The sequence below is a fragment of the Microtus ochrogaster genome, linkage group LG8, assembly GCF_000317375.1.
Source record: "Microtus ochrogaster isolate Prairie Vole_2 linkage group LG8, MicOch1.0, whole genome shotgun sequence".
Classification (NCBI taxonomy): Eukaryota; Metazoa; Chordata; class Mammalia; order Rodentia; family Cricetidae; genus Microtus; species Microtus ochrogaster.
The window spans coordinates 22263031-22278160 of NC_022033.1; the positions used below are offsets into that span (position 1 = coordinate 22263031).

The following is a 15130-nucleotide window of genomic DNA, read 5'->3' on the forward strand; positions in this document are numbered from 1 at the left end:
AAAAAAAAAAAACTGGAGCGCACAGGCAGCATTACGCCATTCTTCCTTCTTGGAAAAATCCCTCAGCCTTATACAAGCCTCCTTCAAGCCCTCAGTCAGTTGTGCGGGAGAAAGGGGGCGGTCGGCTTTCTCCTTTCAAGAACGAGTTATTTTCAGCTGCTGACTGGAGACGGTGCACGTCTGGATACGGGAGCATTTCCACTATGGGACTGGATACAGACACACGCCCGGCGGACTTCAAGACGCTCAGACTGAGGAGAAAGCCCTGCCTGCTGCTACTACTGCTGCTGCCGCCGCCGCTGCTCCAGAAGACCCACTCCTTCCGTGTTTTTTCCTGCCAAGCCAGAGACACCTTCGCTGCCTTTCTCTGTGGTGTCAGTCAGCGGTTGGCCAGAGGATGAGACTCCCCAAACTCCTTACTTTTTTGCTTTGGCACCTGGCTTGGCTGGACCTGGAATTGATCTGCACTGTGTTGGGTGCCCCCGACTTAGGCCAGAGACCCCCAGGGGCCAGGCCAGGGTTGGCCAAAGCAGAGGCCAAGGAGAGGCCACCCTTGGCCCAGAACATCTTTAGGCCAGGGGGTCACAGCTATGGTGGGGGGGCCACCAATGCCAGGGCAAAGGGAAGCTCTGGGCAGACACAGGCCAAAAAGGATGAGCCCAGAAAAATGCCCCCCAGATCAGGTGGGCCTGAAACCAAGTCAGGACCCCCTCCTCAGACTAGGCAGCCTGCAGCACGGACTGTAACCCCAAAAGGACAGCTTCCTGGGGGCAAAGCATCCTCAAAAACAGGATCTGCCCCCAGCTCCTTCCTGCTGAAGAAGACCAGGGAGCCTGGGACCCCTCGAGAGCCCAAGGAGCCGTTCCGCCCACCCCCCATCACACCCCATGAATACATGCTCTCGCTGTACAGGACGCTGTCCGATGCTGACAGAAAGGGACGCAACAGCAGCGTGAAGTTGGAGGCTGGCCTGGCCAACACCATCACCAGCTTTATTGACAAAGGGCAAGGTGAGGGGGTGGGGTGGCAGGGAGGGGCATTTGTACAGACCCAGGACCTCCAAAGTCCTGGAGTGTGCAGGTGGGGTCAGTGTGTAGCTCCAGCCTAGGGGGGGGAGTCTGGAGTTTATACAAGTGCAGTACTAGGAGCACCTAGGGATCACCATGCAGAATAGGCACGGGAGTACAGAGAGGAGCTAAGATCTGCAGCTGGACACTAGACTCCAAGATCCACTCTTGATTACTGGGTCACACTTTGGTGTGGGTTGCAACACTAAAGTTTTTACGCCCCAGATTTTCCTCAGATAGCAAAGAGAAAGCAACTTTAGGTCCCTGTGGGTCTTCAACTTTACCCTCAGAGAGGGGGCAAAGGGTAAGATATGTGAAGACCCAAAGCGTGTCTATCATCTTGGAGTCGCAGCTGACCTAGGGACTAACTCACACTGTGACCCTAGAAGTCCCTTCTTCCCTGGGGTCTGTTTTCCTGTACATCTACTGCACGGGCATCGGCTTGGGTGATGTCCGAGCCCTGTGAATGCGAACGCCTCGTGTCTTATCCTAATATGCCGCGTTCATCAGTAACCTGGGAGAACACTTGTCTTCCTTGCTTCTCTGGAGGTCTGCCCACCTAGTGTTACGGGCTCAACGCTTCCTCTCAACTTGCTGTGTGTTCTCAGCAAATCCCTTCCCTTCGTAGAGCCTCAGGTTTGCACAGTGCAGAGCTAGCTGGGCCGCTGGCAGTTAGTGAGGTGCCTTGCAGTTCAGAGGCTCTGGTTCTGAGTCCTGGGACTTTGGCTGGCAGGGTGGGGGAGGGGCCAGAGAATGGGAGAGGCTCCTCATTAGAGCTGGTCTGTAGGGGAATGACAGGGGGTGGGGGAGGTACAGAGGCAGCAGGTCTGGCAGAGGTGGGGGAGGTGGCCTGGCTGCCTGCCCAGCCAGCGAAAGCTGTGACCCCTCTAGGGCTCATAAAATAAGTCCTTGTGTCCCCCCCCCCCAGCACTAAGGGGGTTTGGGGAGGGGGAGATGGAGAGTTTAAAGGCCTAATTAGTTACTTTCTAGAGCAATATTTGAATATTCCCTAATGGCATATTGGCATTTAGGAAGGAGGGCATGCTGATTCAGAGATACCGCTGAGTTTCACACACACACACACACACACACAGAGAGAGAGAGAGAGAGAGAGAGAGAGAGAGAGAGAGAGAGAGAGAGAGAGAGAGGAGAGAGAGAGAGCCTGGTAAATGAATCACATACATGCATACACATATATAACATTATTTTTCAAGTATTCATAGAAGCCTGACTGTACTTACTTATGCCAATAGCATATGTATTACCTTATACTCACTCATGAGCCCAATTGCACACATACACACACACACACACATGCACACACACACACTGGAACACTCATGCACACAAATTGTTAGGCTGGGAACTAGGGAAGTTGAGTTTCAGATTGGCCTTGCTATTAATTTGCTGTGTTACCTACATCGGTTTACTCCCCAGCTGTGTGCCTCGCCCACACGTACAAGAATGCTAAGATCCTTAAGGTGGAAGAAGCTCAGAGTGTTGAAGTTCTAGGCTACAGTTCTCTTTCCATGTCCCCCTAGCCAGATGACACTGGATGAGTCCCCTCATTTACTCTGCGCTTCCGGCTCCTCCTCTGGAAGAGGGGGTATCACATGCACATGCTACCTGTCTTCCACGTGGGAGACCATCACGCTGGCTCGTGGATGGGGTGGGCACTGGGAGAAGGCAGTTCTAGGCTGTGACTCTAATATATATATATATATGTATATATATATACATATATATATCATCAGCATGCAGCAGGGACACTCAGATCACACAAAGCGCCACACCTACCTCCATTTGGAAAAGGACTCTTGGTGATTTGGGTGTTGGCTTTGGCCATAGTGGGGAAGAGGTTAAAGAAATCTCTTTTGAGTGGGAAAAAGTTAGGTCCTCCCTGGAGGCCCAGAGGTGGCAGGCTGTCTCGAAGAAGTGATAGACATTGACTGCTGGCTGTTTTCTCCAGATGATCGAGGCCCTGTGGTCAGGAAGCAGAGGTACGTGTTTGACATCAGTGCTCTGGAGAAGGATGGGCTGTTGGGGGCTGAACTGCGGATCTTACGGAAGAAGCCCTTGGACATGGCCAAGCCAGCGGTCCCCAGTAGCGGGCGGGCTGCCCAGCTGAAGCTGTCCAGCTGCCCCAGCGGCCGGCAGCCGGCAGCCTTGCTGGATGTGCGCTCCGTGCCAGGCCTGGATGGGTCTGGCTGGGAGGTGTTCGACATCTGGAAACTCTTCCGAAATTTTAAGAACTCAGCGCAGCTGTGCCTGGAGCTGGAGGCCTGGGAACGGGGCCGGGCTGTGGACCTCCGTGGCCTGGGCTTTGAACGCGCTGCCCGACAGGTCCACGAGAAGGCCCTGTTCCTGGTATTTGGTCGTACGAAGAAACGGGACCTGTTCTTTAACGAGATTAAGGCCCGTTCTGGCCAGGATGACAAGACTGTGTATGAATACCTGTTTAGCCAGCGGCGGAAACGGCGGGCCCCACTGGCCAACCGCCAGGGCAAACGACCCAGCAAGAACCTCAAGGCTCGCTGCAGTCGTAAGGCTTTGCATGTCAACTTCAAGGACATGGGCTGGGACGACTGGATCATTGCGCCCCTTGAGTATGAGGCCTTCCATTGCGAAGGACTGTGTGAGTTCCCTTTGCGCTCCCACTTGGAGCCCACAAACCACGCGGTCATCCAGACCCTCATGAATTCCATGGACCCCGAGTCCACACCACCCACCTGTTGTGTGCCCACACGGCTGAGTCCCATTAGCATCCTCTTCATTGACTCCGCCAACAACGTGGTGTATAAACAGTACGAGGACATGGTCGTAGAATCTTGTGGCTGCAGGTAGCAGCACTGGCCCTCTGTCTTACAGGGTGGCGCATCCAGAGAGAACCCCTCCACATGCCCCCGGAATCACAGAGGGGTTGTGAAGCTGCAGCCGGAAGTATCCTGAAAACCTGCATGAAAGGGGATTTCAGCAGGCCTTCTCTCTGGGTGTGGTCTGGGCTAACGAGTCCCCCACCTGAGGATTCCTGCCCTTCTGCTTCTCTGACAGGCAGCAACGGGGCCCAAAGAACAGACCCAGTGGGACTGAGACCCAGGAAATGAGGCTCGGTCTCCATCTCTCCTGCCTGGGCCTCCTCCGTCTCCAGACTCTCCAGAGGAGCTGGTGCTATCCTAAGCCCTTCATGGGACAGTCACAGCGCTATCCCCTCCTTGAGTCACCTTTGTGCCTGTGACTTTCCACCCTTAGGGCAGAGGAGATGCTCACTGTCCGGGCTGGTCGGGCAGGGGACATGGGTAGGGATGAAGTGTAGGGGCGAAGAGTATGAGCCCATCAGACTGTTAGACTGAAATGTACATTGCTGAGATAAAAAGCTGAATCCTCATTCCTAACGTTGTGGCAGATTTCTTGTTTACTCCAGGGGACCCAGACCCCTTAAAGAGTTGCTGACCCTGAGCGGGAAGGTAGGTTGCCTCAGGTAAAAACTGTTTCTCTGCCTTGGACCCCACCCCCACGCCTGGGAACTGAAGCAGATGGGGCAGAGAGTACAGCTGGTCAGGGCCAGTGCTCACCTCTTACCCCATTCCTGATCCTTCCAAAGGCCTATTGGTCCCCAGCTCCTTCTGTTCCATTGGGGCCTAGCAGAAAACAAGAGTTTTACATTCCTTAGTCAGTTCGCTGTCTCCAGAATGAAGCCTTAGGAGAGGGAAGGAGCTTGATTGCCTTTAAATTCGTCTCCACCTCGTTCACCAGCACCTGCCCAGTCCAGGCTCCCTCTGTTTCCAGAATCACGGAGTTGACTGAGCCTCACTTTATTCCCCTGCCTGCCAAGGGTCTCCTCCTCCCTATGGCGGCATCTCCTTTCTGCCATTGACCATTGATTGTTCTGGCCTGGTCCAGCATGGTCCGGCTTGCAACCTCACTGCTGCTCTCTTGCTCTGTGTGACCGACCGCAGCACTTCGCTGTTCCCGCAGCTCCTCCCTTTACACTCTACAAGTACATAATTACACACAAGTCACCCACCTCCCTGCTGACCTCAGACAGACAATGCCAGGCCCAGCCCCACAGTGCTTCCTGCTTGGAACTTGGCCCACAGTAAATGCTCACTTCCTTCCCTTCGCTAGAATCTTTGGGGAGGTATGGGATGTGAACTTTCAGAGAGGACAGTCCACTGGTAGGGAAATTGAGGCACCTGGATCCCAGAGTGGAGGGCTCAAGGCCAGATTCTACCTGGCTACAGAGAGACACAAGAGCCAGGAGACTCTGGTTCCCACCCAGAGGGCCTCAGAATTTTCCCCACCTCCCTCCAGCTGGGGCTTTGATTCCCAGGGCTGCCAGCCAAAGCTGTCTCAAGAGTAGGGATCTCTGCCCAACAATGGGCAGGTCTTGTGTCCTTTCCCTTTGGGTTGTCAGGACCTGAAGCAAGAGCCCAGTGCAGGGGGCAGCCTTCGTTTGAGCTGCCTCCTTGGTTTGGAGGCCATTACCTGTCCCAGAGGGGCCAGACTGAGTCTGGAACTGAGTTCTCTCTGGCTTGGCTTCGTTGTGCTTGGCTAGTAGTGAGCCCAGGAGCTCTGGAAGTAAACAAAAGAGCTGCCACAGCAGACAGAGGCCTGGTGTGTGAGAGGAGAACGAGCCCAGAGGAAGGTGCCAGTGAGGCCAAGGAGACAGCAGTGGATACAGAGAGAGCAGTGTAGGAGCGAGGTGGCTCGAACCCACAGGCAGAGAGAGACAGCACGACGGGGTCACAGGTGGCACTGGCCGCTCTCAAGTACTTATTTCCTGGGTTCTGTATCTTTTGTTTCTTGAAAAGTTCTCCGTGCCTTAGTGCCAGCAGAGGGTAACCCGACTCACAGAGCTCTTCCTGTTGAAGGACTCAGCTTTGAGTGAATGGTCATAGTGCTGGCTGGACACCCCTGAAGCTTTCTTTCTCACCCCAGCCTGCCCTGGAGCTCTTTTTCTCAAAGGAACAATCCAGACTTTGTGGCCCCTACATTCAGCTCTAGGGATCCTGTCTGGCCACCAGGAGTGGCAAGAGTCCTTCCGTCTCCACCTTCAGATCAGGGCACTGGCCTCTTTGGGGAGCTCTCCTTCCCAGCACCACACTGCCCACAGCCACGGGAAGCTGCATTCCTATGTATTGCATTCTTGCTCAAAGAGTAGAGAACTTTCTGGGCTCAGGTGATGACTCATTGATAGAGTACTTACCATACAGTGTGAGGACCTGAGTTTTGATTCCCAGCACCCACATAAAAATCAGACAACAGCAGTACCGTAATCCCAGTGTGGCATTTGGCCACCCCAAGTATTTATTCCCCGGGTTGCAATCCCACTGCTTGAGAGGCAGAGATAGCAGATCCCTGGAGTGTGCTGGCCAGCCAGCCTAGCCAAATCTTTGAGCTCCAGGTTCAGTGTGGGAGACCCTATCTCAAAACACAAGGTGGAGAGCAGTTGAGGAAGACACCTGACATCAACCTGTGGCCTCTACATGAATACACATACACACACACACACACACACACACACACACACACACACACACACACACGTACATGTGCACTTGGATGCTCATATGCACATAAAGACATACCCCTCCCCCCCCACAAAACAGCATAGGGCTTCTGTTCCACTCCATAGTCCCCCAGCTCTGAAGGGTTCAAAAACCTGTGTAGTTTCAAACTTCAGTTTTGTCTCCTGTCAGTTAAAGGCCTTGGGGGCTGCAGAAAGGGCTCAGCAGTTTGTCCTTGCTGAGGACCCGAGTTCAGTTCCCAGCACCCACATCAGGTGGTAATAAGCACCTGCGATTCCGGCTCCAGGGGATATGAGGCCTCTTCTGGCCTCTGTGGGTACCCTCATACACAACTGATGATGCATATAATGAGTGTGCATGCACACGCACATGCATGCAAACAAAAGTACATTTTAAGAAAAAGTTACAGACTTTGAACAAGACATGGGTACTGCCATGTGGACTCACTATGAATCCAAGGCTGGTCCTTACTCTTCTGAGATTGCAGGTATGTACCACTTGGTTCGACTTGAGTCCTTATTTGAGAAAGGAGAGAAGTAAATGGCAAAAAGAGGGAAATGAAATAGAAAGGGAGGTGGTAAACATCATATTGATTATTTCATGAGGCGAGCTGTGAGAACATGAAAGACACTCAACCTAGTAGAGTGAGTGGCGTGAAGACTAGAGTTTGTCTTTATTGTCACTCAGATTGTCCTAATAATAAGTAGTATGAGGACTAGGTGTGTGGGGGAGCTCCCCCGCCCCAAGTGGCAGCTGTGTGTGTGTAGTCCTCACAGTGTAGCACTGGCTGTCCTGGAACTCTCAATGTTGACCAGGCTGGCCTCGAACTCACAGAGATCCACCTGCCTCTCTGCCTCCCTAGTGCTGGGATTAAAGGTGTGCACCACCACATCTAGCTCCTAAGAGGACCATTGACTTCTGGTTTGTTTGTTTGTTTGTTTTTTTTCCCAGAGGAGTGGCAGAGTGGCAACCACATGTCTCCTGTAGATCTCCTCATTCCTATACCCACTCTTCTGGGCCCCTGAGTCCACTGACCCCTGTCTTGGCTAGCAATGGAGTCACCTCCCTGGCTTGACTCCCTGGCCCCAAAACTATCTCTCCTTAGGGACACGCCATGCTGTTAGTTCCTTGGGAAAAATAGCGGAGCAGAGTTTAGGGCAGGAAACATGAGAGGCCCAGAGGGGAGGAAAGAAGGGAGGCTTCCAGCACTCTGCTCCTGATCGCTGGGCCCTTTCCACATCCTGTGTCCCAGGGTCACAACAGGAGGAACAGCGTCTCCAGGGCTGGGACATATAACCTTGGGAAGACTGACAGCTCTCATTCCGACTCAGCTGGCTCTCCTGATTTGAGCACACACATAAGGACGCACAGTAGGGCTGGGCTAATCACACAAGAGGGAATCGGCAAGTTCCAGCTAAGTGGGCCAGGCTAAGTTAGTTAACCTCTCCAAGCCTCAGTTTCCTTGACTGTAAAACAATGGACAATATAAAAGTTATAAATCTGGGGCTTGAGAGATGAGTCAGTTGTTAAAAGCACTTGCTGTTCCTGTAGAAGGCCTATGTTTGGTTCCCTATTCTCACACAGCAGCTCACAATCACCTGTAACTCCAGAGGAGCCAGCATCCTTTCTGGTCTCTGTGGGCACCATCCATCCATGGGCCACACATACCTACACACAGGGAAACACTCAGAAACATGAAATAAAACTGCTCAAATCATTGGGCAGTGGTGGTGTATGCCTTTAGTCCTAGCACTTGGAAGGCAGAGGCAGGCAGATCTCTGTGAATTTGAGGCCAGCCTTATTTACAAAGTGAGTTCCAGGACAGCTAGGACTGTTGCACAGAAAAATCCTATCTTGAAAAACCAATATATAAATGTAAAGGTCTTGAAAAATTATAAACCCTTAGATTCAGAATATGAGGGTACTTAGCAATTTTCATCAACGAATGACTCTTTGATCTAGTCATTCATTCATTGATTAATGAACAGTTGCCAAAGGTCTACTCAGGCACAGACGCTATACTGATTGCTAGGATAATGATAGAAGTATTGCATGTGTTTACCAAAGGCTTGCCATGTGCCAGGTTCTTGTACTTAACTCTTTATGGGAAGTTTCATACTTATAATGTTCTTAAGGTTCATGCATGAGTGAAAAAGAAAACAAAGAACCTAAATCATGTTGGGATAAGGAAGGCTTGAAGAGAGTAGATGAAATAGAAAAGTAAGAAATGCTCTATCCATTTAAATCCATGATACCAACTCCATCAGTAAGTATGGAATATGAAAAACATGGTTTCACCAACTTCAGATGCGAAGAACACGACATTGTAGGTGGCTGTGAAGGCTATGGAATTGATGGACTGTAATATGGCTGCCTGAATGCTATAACAAGTATGATATAAGAGCTTCAGGACTGGGACAGTTCATAGTTCAGAGGTATACTGGCTTGTCTAGCATGTGCAAGACTCTGGGATTCTACCCTAACCCTGCAAGAAAAAGAAAAAATAATAGTGGACAAAAAAGTGCTCATTATATATGTCACTATACCTGGTTTTGTTTTAGAGACCTTTGAGGTTTTGTTTTGTTTTATTGATTTTTGAGCTCTACATTTTTCTCTGCTCCCCTCCCTGCCTTTTCCCTCCCCTGTTCAACCCTCCCTCAAGATCTCCATGCTCCCAATTTACTCAGGAGATATTGTCTTTTTCTACTTTCTACTTTCCTTGTAGATTAGATCTATGTAAGTCTCTCTTAGTGTCTGCATTGTTGTCTAAGTTCTCTGGGTTTGTGGTTTGTAGGCTGGTTTTCTTTGCTTTATGTTTAAAAACCACCTGTGAGTGAGTACATGTGATAATTGTCTTTCTGTGTCTGGGATACCTCACTCAATATGATGTTTTCTAGCTTCATCCATTTTCCTGCAAAATTCAAGCTGTCATTATTTTTTTCTGCTGTGTATACTCCATTGTGTAAATATACCACATTTTCCTTATCCATTCTTTGGTCAAGGGGCATTTAGGTTGTTTCCAGGTTCTGGCTATGACAAACAAAGCTGCTATGAACATAGTTGAGCACATGTCCTTGTGGCACGAGTGAGCATCCTTTGGATATATACCCAACAGTGGTATTATTGGGTCTTGAGGAAGGTTGTTTCCTAATTTTCTGAGAAATCACCACACTGACATCCAAAGGGGTTGTACCAACTTAACATTCCCACCAGCAATGCAGGAGTGTTCGCTTTTCCCCACAACCTTTCCAGCATAAGTTGTCATCAGTGTTTTTTGGATCTTGGCCATTCTTACAGGTGTTAAGATGGAATCTCAGAGTTGTTTTGATTTGCATTTCTCTGATGACTAAGGATGTTGAACATTTCCTTAAGCGTCTTTCAGCCATTTTAGATTCCTCTGTTGAGAGTTCTCTGTTTAGGTCTGTACTCCATTTTTTTATTGGATTATGTGATCTTTTGGTGTCCAATTTCTTGAGTTCTTTGAATATTTTGGAGATCAGACCTCTGTCTGATGTGGGGTTAGTGAAGATCTTTTCCTATTCTGTAGGCTGTTTTTTGTCTTGTTGACCATGTCCTTTGCTTTACAGAAGCTTTTCAGTTTCAGAAGGTCCCATTTATTAATTGTTTCTCTCAGTGTCTGTGCTTCTGGGGTTATATTTAGGAAGTGGTCTCCTGTGCCAATGTGTTCAAGTGTACTTCCCACTTTCTCTTCTATAAGGTTCAGTGTGGCTGGCTTTATGTTGAGGTCTTTGATCCATTTGGACTTGAGTTTTGTGCATGGTGATAGATATGGGTCTATTTTCATTCTTCTGCATGTTGATATCCAGTTATGCCAGCACCACTTGTTAAATATGCTTTTTCTTTTCCATTTGATATTTTTTGCTTCCTTGTCAAAAATCAGGTGTTTGAAGATGAGTGGATTGATATCCGGGTCTTCTATTTGGTTCCATTGGTCCTCCTGTCTGTTCTTATGCCAGTACCAGGCTGTTTTCAGTACTTTAGCTCTGTAGTAGAGTTTGAAGTCAGGGATTGTGATACTTCCAGAAGTTCTGTTATTGTACAGGATTGTTTTAGCTATCCTGGGTTTTTTGCTTTTTCATATGAAGTTGAGTACCATTCTTTTGAGCTCTGTGAAGAATTTTGCTGGGATTTTGATGGGCATTGTGTTGAATCTGTAAGACTTTTGTTGTAGGAGAGTTTGCTTGTTTGTTTCCCTATCACGCAGACTTCCAAAATACAGATACTGTATTAATTAAATCACTGCTTGACCTATTAGCTCTAACTTCTTATTGGCTAGCTGTTACATATTAATTTAACCCATTTCCATTATTTTATATTTTAGCACAAGGCTTGTGGTCTACTGGCAAGGTTCTGGCATTCTGTTTCTGGCAGCAATTCCATGGCTTCTCCTCACTCTGCCTTCCTTCTCCCAGCATTCAGTTTAGTTTTCCCCACCTATCTCTACTCTGCCCTATCAGGCCAAGCCATTTTCTTTATTCATTAACCAATAAAAGCAATACATATACAGAAGGACCTCCCACACCATTTCCCCTTTTCTGTCTAAATAAAAAAGGTTTTCACTTTAACATAGTAAAATTATATATAACAAAACAGGTATCAAGCAAGAATTACAGTTGTAATAGTTATATCTACTTTATCTTTTATCATAACTAAGGAAAACTGGTACGTTTTCTAAGAGAAAAAATATATCTATACACACAGAAGACCTGGAAGAATGGCCTGGGTAAGGTGGCTGGGGAGTTAGCACAGACCCGAGTTTGGACTCGAGCATCCATGTGAAAACCAATCATACACGGTCTCCACTGGAGCGCATTTTAGCCAGCCAGTCTAGCCAAATTAGCAACCTTCAGATTCAGGGCTGGAGAGATGGCTCAGAGGTTAAGAGCATTGATTGTTCTTCCAGAGGTCCTGAGTTTAATTCTCAGCAACGATATGGTGGTTCACAACCATCTATAATGAGATTTGATACCTTCTTCTGGCTTGCAGGTAAACATGCATACAGACAATTACATACATAATAAATAAATGAATCTGAGAGAGAGAGAGAGAGAGAGAGAGAGAGAGAGAGAGAGAGAGACTTGGTAGTAATGGTGCATACCTTTCATCCCAGCACCAGGGAGGCAATGGCAGAAGGATCTCTGTGAGTTTGAGAACAGCCTGGTTTACATAGACAATTCTAGGAGTGCCAGGGCTACACAGAGAGACCCTGACTCAAAAAACAAACAAACAAAAAATATAGTGAGGCCAGTAAGATAGTTTAGTGCATATAAAGCATTTACTGTACAGTCCTAGGAGATCAAATTATAGTTAAACCTGAAATGGTCTCAGCAAGAATACAAGATGGATTGCAGGGAGTGGTGGCTTAGGCCTTTACTCCCAACACTTGGGAGGTAGAGGTAGGCATATCTCTGTGTGTTGCAGGCCAGTTTGGTCTACAAAGTGAGTTCCAGGACAGCGAGGGCTGTCACACAGAGAAACTCTGTCTCAAAAAACAAAAAGACTGAAAACAAGATGGAGGAAACTTTGCTTTGTATTGCCCTGTCATAAGCTTAATTTAGTCATTCTGCATGTAAACATTTAAAAACAAACTTGATAAATATACAGAATTTTGCCAGATGTGGAGGCAGTCAGGAGGCAGGGGTAGTTGGTTCTCAGTGAGTTCCAGGCTTGCCACAGCTACATAGTGAGACCTGCTCCAAAAACCAAAGCAAATTTGCCGGCTGGGCACAGTGTCATAGCCTGTAATCCTAGCACTTGGGAGGCAGAGGCAGGGGAGGACTTCAAGGCCAGCCTCTGGTATAGAGAGCCTGAGGTCAGCCTGGGCTACAAGAAATTTTGTTTAAAAGAAAAAAAGTATCATCCTGAAACCCATTTTATATGTCACTTCCTCAGATAGGCTTTTCCTGGCTAAGTTGGGCAAGTAGTTGCACGTATTATTGTTTTTACTAGCTATTTATCAGTTTTTATTTTTCTCAGGAGTTTCCTGGACAAACCTACCCGTACTTTCCCCAACCAGCTCATGGGAGCCACAGCGTTACCAGGCACGGGACGGTGTCCAGTGCTGGAATAAAAGGCGTGGGCCACCACCGCCAGGCTATTCTTTCACTAATTCTTTCCTATCAATATTCAAAGACGCTCCTCTTTTTTTTTTAAAATATTTATTTATTATGTATACAATATTCTGTCTGTGTGTATGCCTGCAGGCCAGAAGAGGATACCAGAACCCATTACAGATGGTTGTGAACCACCATGTGGTTGCTGGGAATTGAACTCAGGACCTTTAGAAGGGCAGGCAGTGCTCTTAACCTCTGAGCCATCTCTCCAGCCCAAAGACGCTCCTCTTAATTAGCCAACCACGAGCCCCAAGTCCCTCTTCTGCCTGGCGTCAGGTCTGGCAAGTGACAACCTCCTTTCCAGGCTTTCCAGGACTGTGCTCTTAGGTTCTCAGACTTCTGGGCTTTTTTTAAACTACTGGGACACCTGAGGTCCTGTCCCCTGCAGCCCGGTCGTCTCCTGAGGGTGGAGTCAGGGAAGGAAGGGCTGTCAAGGGGTTACCGAAGGGTGAGTGGGATGTGGGGCCGGGGTCCAGGAGGCGGTGTGGGGGAAGAACTTGAACCCTTGTGACGCACAGCAGGGACATAAGACCCGCGAGGAGACGGGCGCCCTGGAACCCCATTCAGATCCACGGCGGGAAAACCGAGGGTGCGCAGTGCGACGTCTACGCCTGCGCTGCGGGCGCCCGACTACCTTTAGCAAGAGGGCAGCGTCCTGAGGGGGTGGTGACAACCGGGATTCCGGAAGCCCACCTTTCACCCGGAAATGATCGCGGGGGAATATGGCGTTGCTGGTGCGAGTCCTTGTGAGTGCAGGAATACTTTTATATAGACGCTCGCGCGTTTCCAGGTTGGGATTGGAGAGGGCGGGGCGGGAGAGCAGGGGAGAAGTGGGGGAGCCTGTGCCACAGCTCGGTTGCGTGGCCGCCTTTCCACAGTTTCCCACTCTTCTTTCCCTCATTTGGCCTTGGCTTCTCCCCCTTTTTTTTAGAAGGTAGTAACCTCGGATCTTTACGCGACGAGGATCACTCTCTGGGAGAAGAGCGCGGGGAGCACTTACTGGAGTCGCGGGGGACTGGGGGGCGTCTAGTCCACGCCTGCCACAATGTGACCTTGAGTATGAGATACTGGGGATTCCAGGTCCACGTGAAAAATGACATGTGTTTCCTTGTCGTCTGTTGGGAGCTGCGAACCCCCAAGATCCAGAATTTCTCGTAAACAACTTGTTTTCCCCTATCTGAGTGCCTACAGTTGCTCTGAGCACGAGACCCTCAGGAGTTCCTCATGGCAGGGGAATGGTTTCTGGTGCGTTTGCCTGGGGCGTGGCTGTCCCTGCCTAAGCTGCCCCTGGACACAATAAAGGGGGCATTCTTGGGGGCATTCCTGTTTCAAGGATTTTGGCATCAAGGATGACCTGTGTCTCTGTCTCTGTGAGTCTTTTTGTGTTTCAATCTCTAGCCCCTTGCCCGGTTCATGAACTGTATGACGGGCTTTTTTTTTAGGTTTGTTTCAGAGACTTTAAATGAATTCTCGTATAGTTCAGTGGAATGCATAGTTATCAGAGCAAAAGCTTCAGGAGAAACGGCCCTGGAACTTTCACTGTCCAGTACAGATAATATTTGCTACAACGTAACACTGGTTGAATGAATGAATGAATAAAAAGAAAGATTTCTAGACTCCTTCTAATCTTTATGGGGAGCTCATGTCCCTCCTGAGATTTGGCCTTAAATCCTCTTGAGAAAGTCACTCCTGACCTCCAGTAAGGTTCAAGAACATGACAACGGAGTTCCTAGTCACCAACGCATGGGCCAGTTTGTAATTTTCGTCAGGTATTTGCAAAACGTGGTCAAGGCACTGTTTGATGTAGCAGTCCCGCCTTTGGCTATCTTTTGAATTGTTATTTTATGTGTTTTTAGTAATTTATATGTGAATAACCACATTCTCTACTTGCGTTCCTTGCCGCCCTAGCAAAGTGCAAAGTTGCTGCTTAGGAAATTTAGTTTGAGGTGTCTTCCTGTTGCCTAGAAGGTTTCATTTGCTGAAGTAATTCCAGATGCTGAGACAGAAGCTGAATTAAGATCTGAGAATGGCTGAGGGAATGGCAATGGGTCTATTAGAAATTGTGTGTATGTTGAGGGTTAAACCCAAGGTCTCATACATGCTAGATAAGGAATTTACTGTTGAGCCCTAAATTAGTTTTGGAGACAGATAATTTGGGGGAAATAGAAAACAAAAATTTATTGGGCTGGAGACCTGAAATGTACACCTTGATTTGCCTTGGAGATTTGTACCCAGCTCTCTTAAATTTCTTGTTCCTGAGCATAGGAATTATTACAGGCTCATTTCTTCTTTGTTAACAGCATCCACAAAAACCACCTCTCAACTGCCCTCTATTAGTTGGGCTTCTTTCTTTATTTCCTATTTATCTTTCTTGGAACACAAATGCAAGGTTAGATAAAGA

The 15130-nt window shown here is 48.6% G+C and overlaps 2 protein-coding genes across 3 annotated transcripts in view; both read left to right on the plus strand.

Annotated features, from left to right (window-relative positions):
* The first annotated feature begins 325 nt into the window (after window positions 1–325).
* Window positions 326–3999, plus strand: Gdf5 (growth differentiation factor 5). The gene is made up of 2 exons (XM_005363065.2): window positions 326–1010; window positions 3037–3999. The coding sequence occupies exons 1-2, from the start codon at window positions 398–400 to the stop codon at window positions 3909–3911; spliced, it is 1488 nt and encodes a 495-aa protein (XP_005363122.1). The 5' UTR covers window positions 326–397; the 3' UTR covers window positions 3912–3999.
* Window positions 4000–13377: 9378 nt separating this feature from the next.
* LOC101996723 (ubiquinol-cytochrome-c reductase complex assembly factor 1) overlaps window positions 13378–15130 on the plus strand; it is an 87876-nt gene continuing 86123 nt past the window's right edge. The window contains exon 1 of one of the 2 annotated variants that reach the window (XM_005363066.3): window positions 13378–13475. In XM_005363066.3, coding sequence (XP_005363123.1) covers window positions 13452–13475 — 24 coding nt within the window. In that variant the 5' untranslated portion in view covers window positions 13378–13451. The remainder of the gene's footprint in view (window positions 13476–15130) is intronic. The other variant, XM_026787177.1, reaches the window with a different exon arrangement.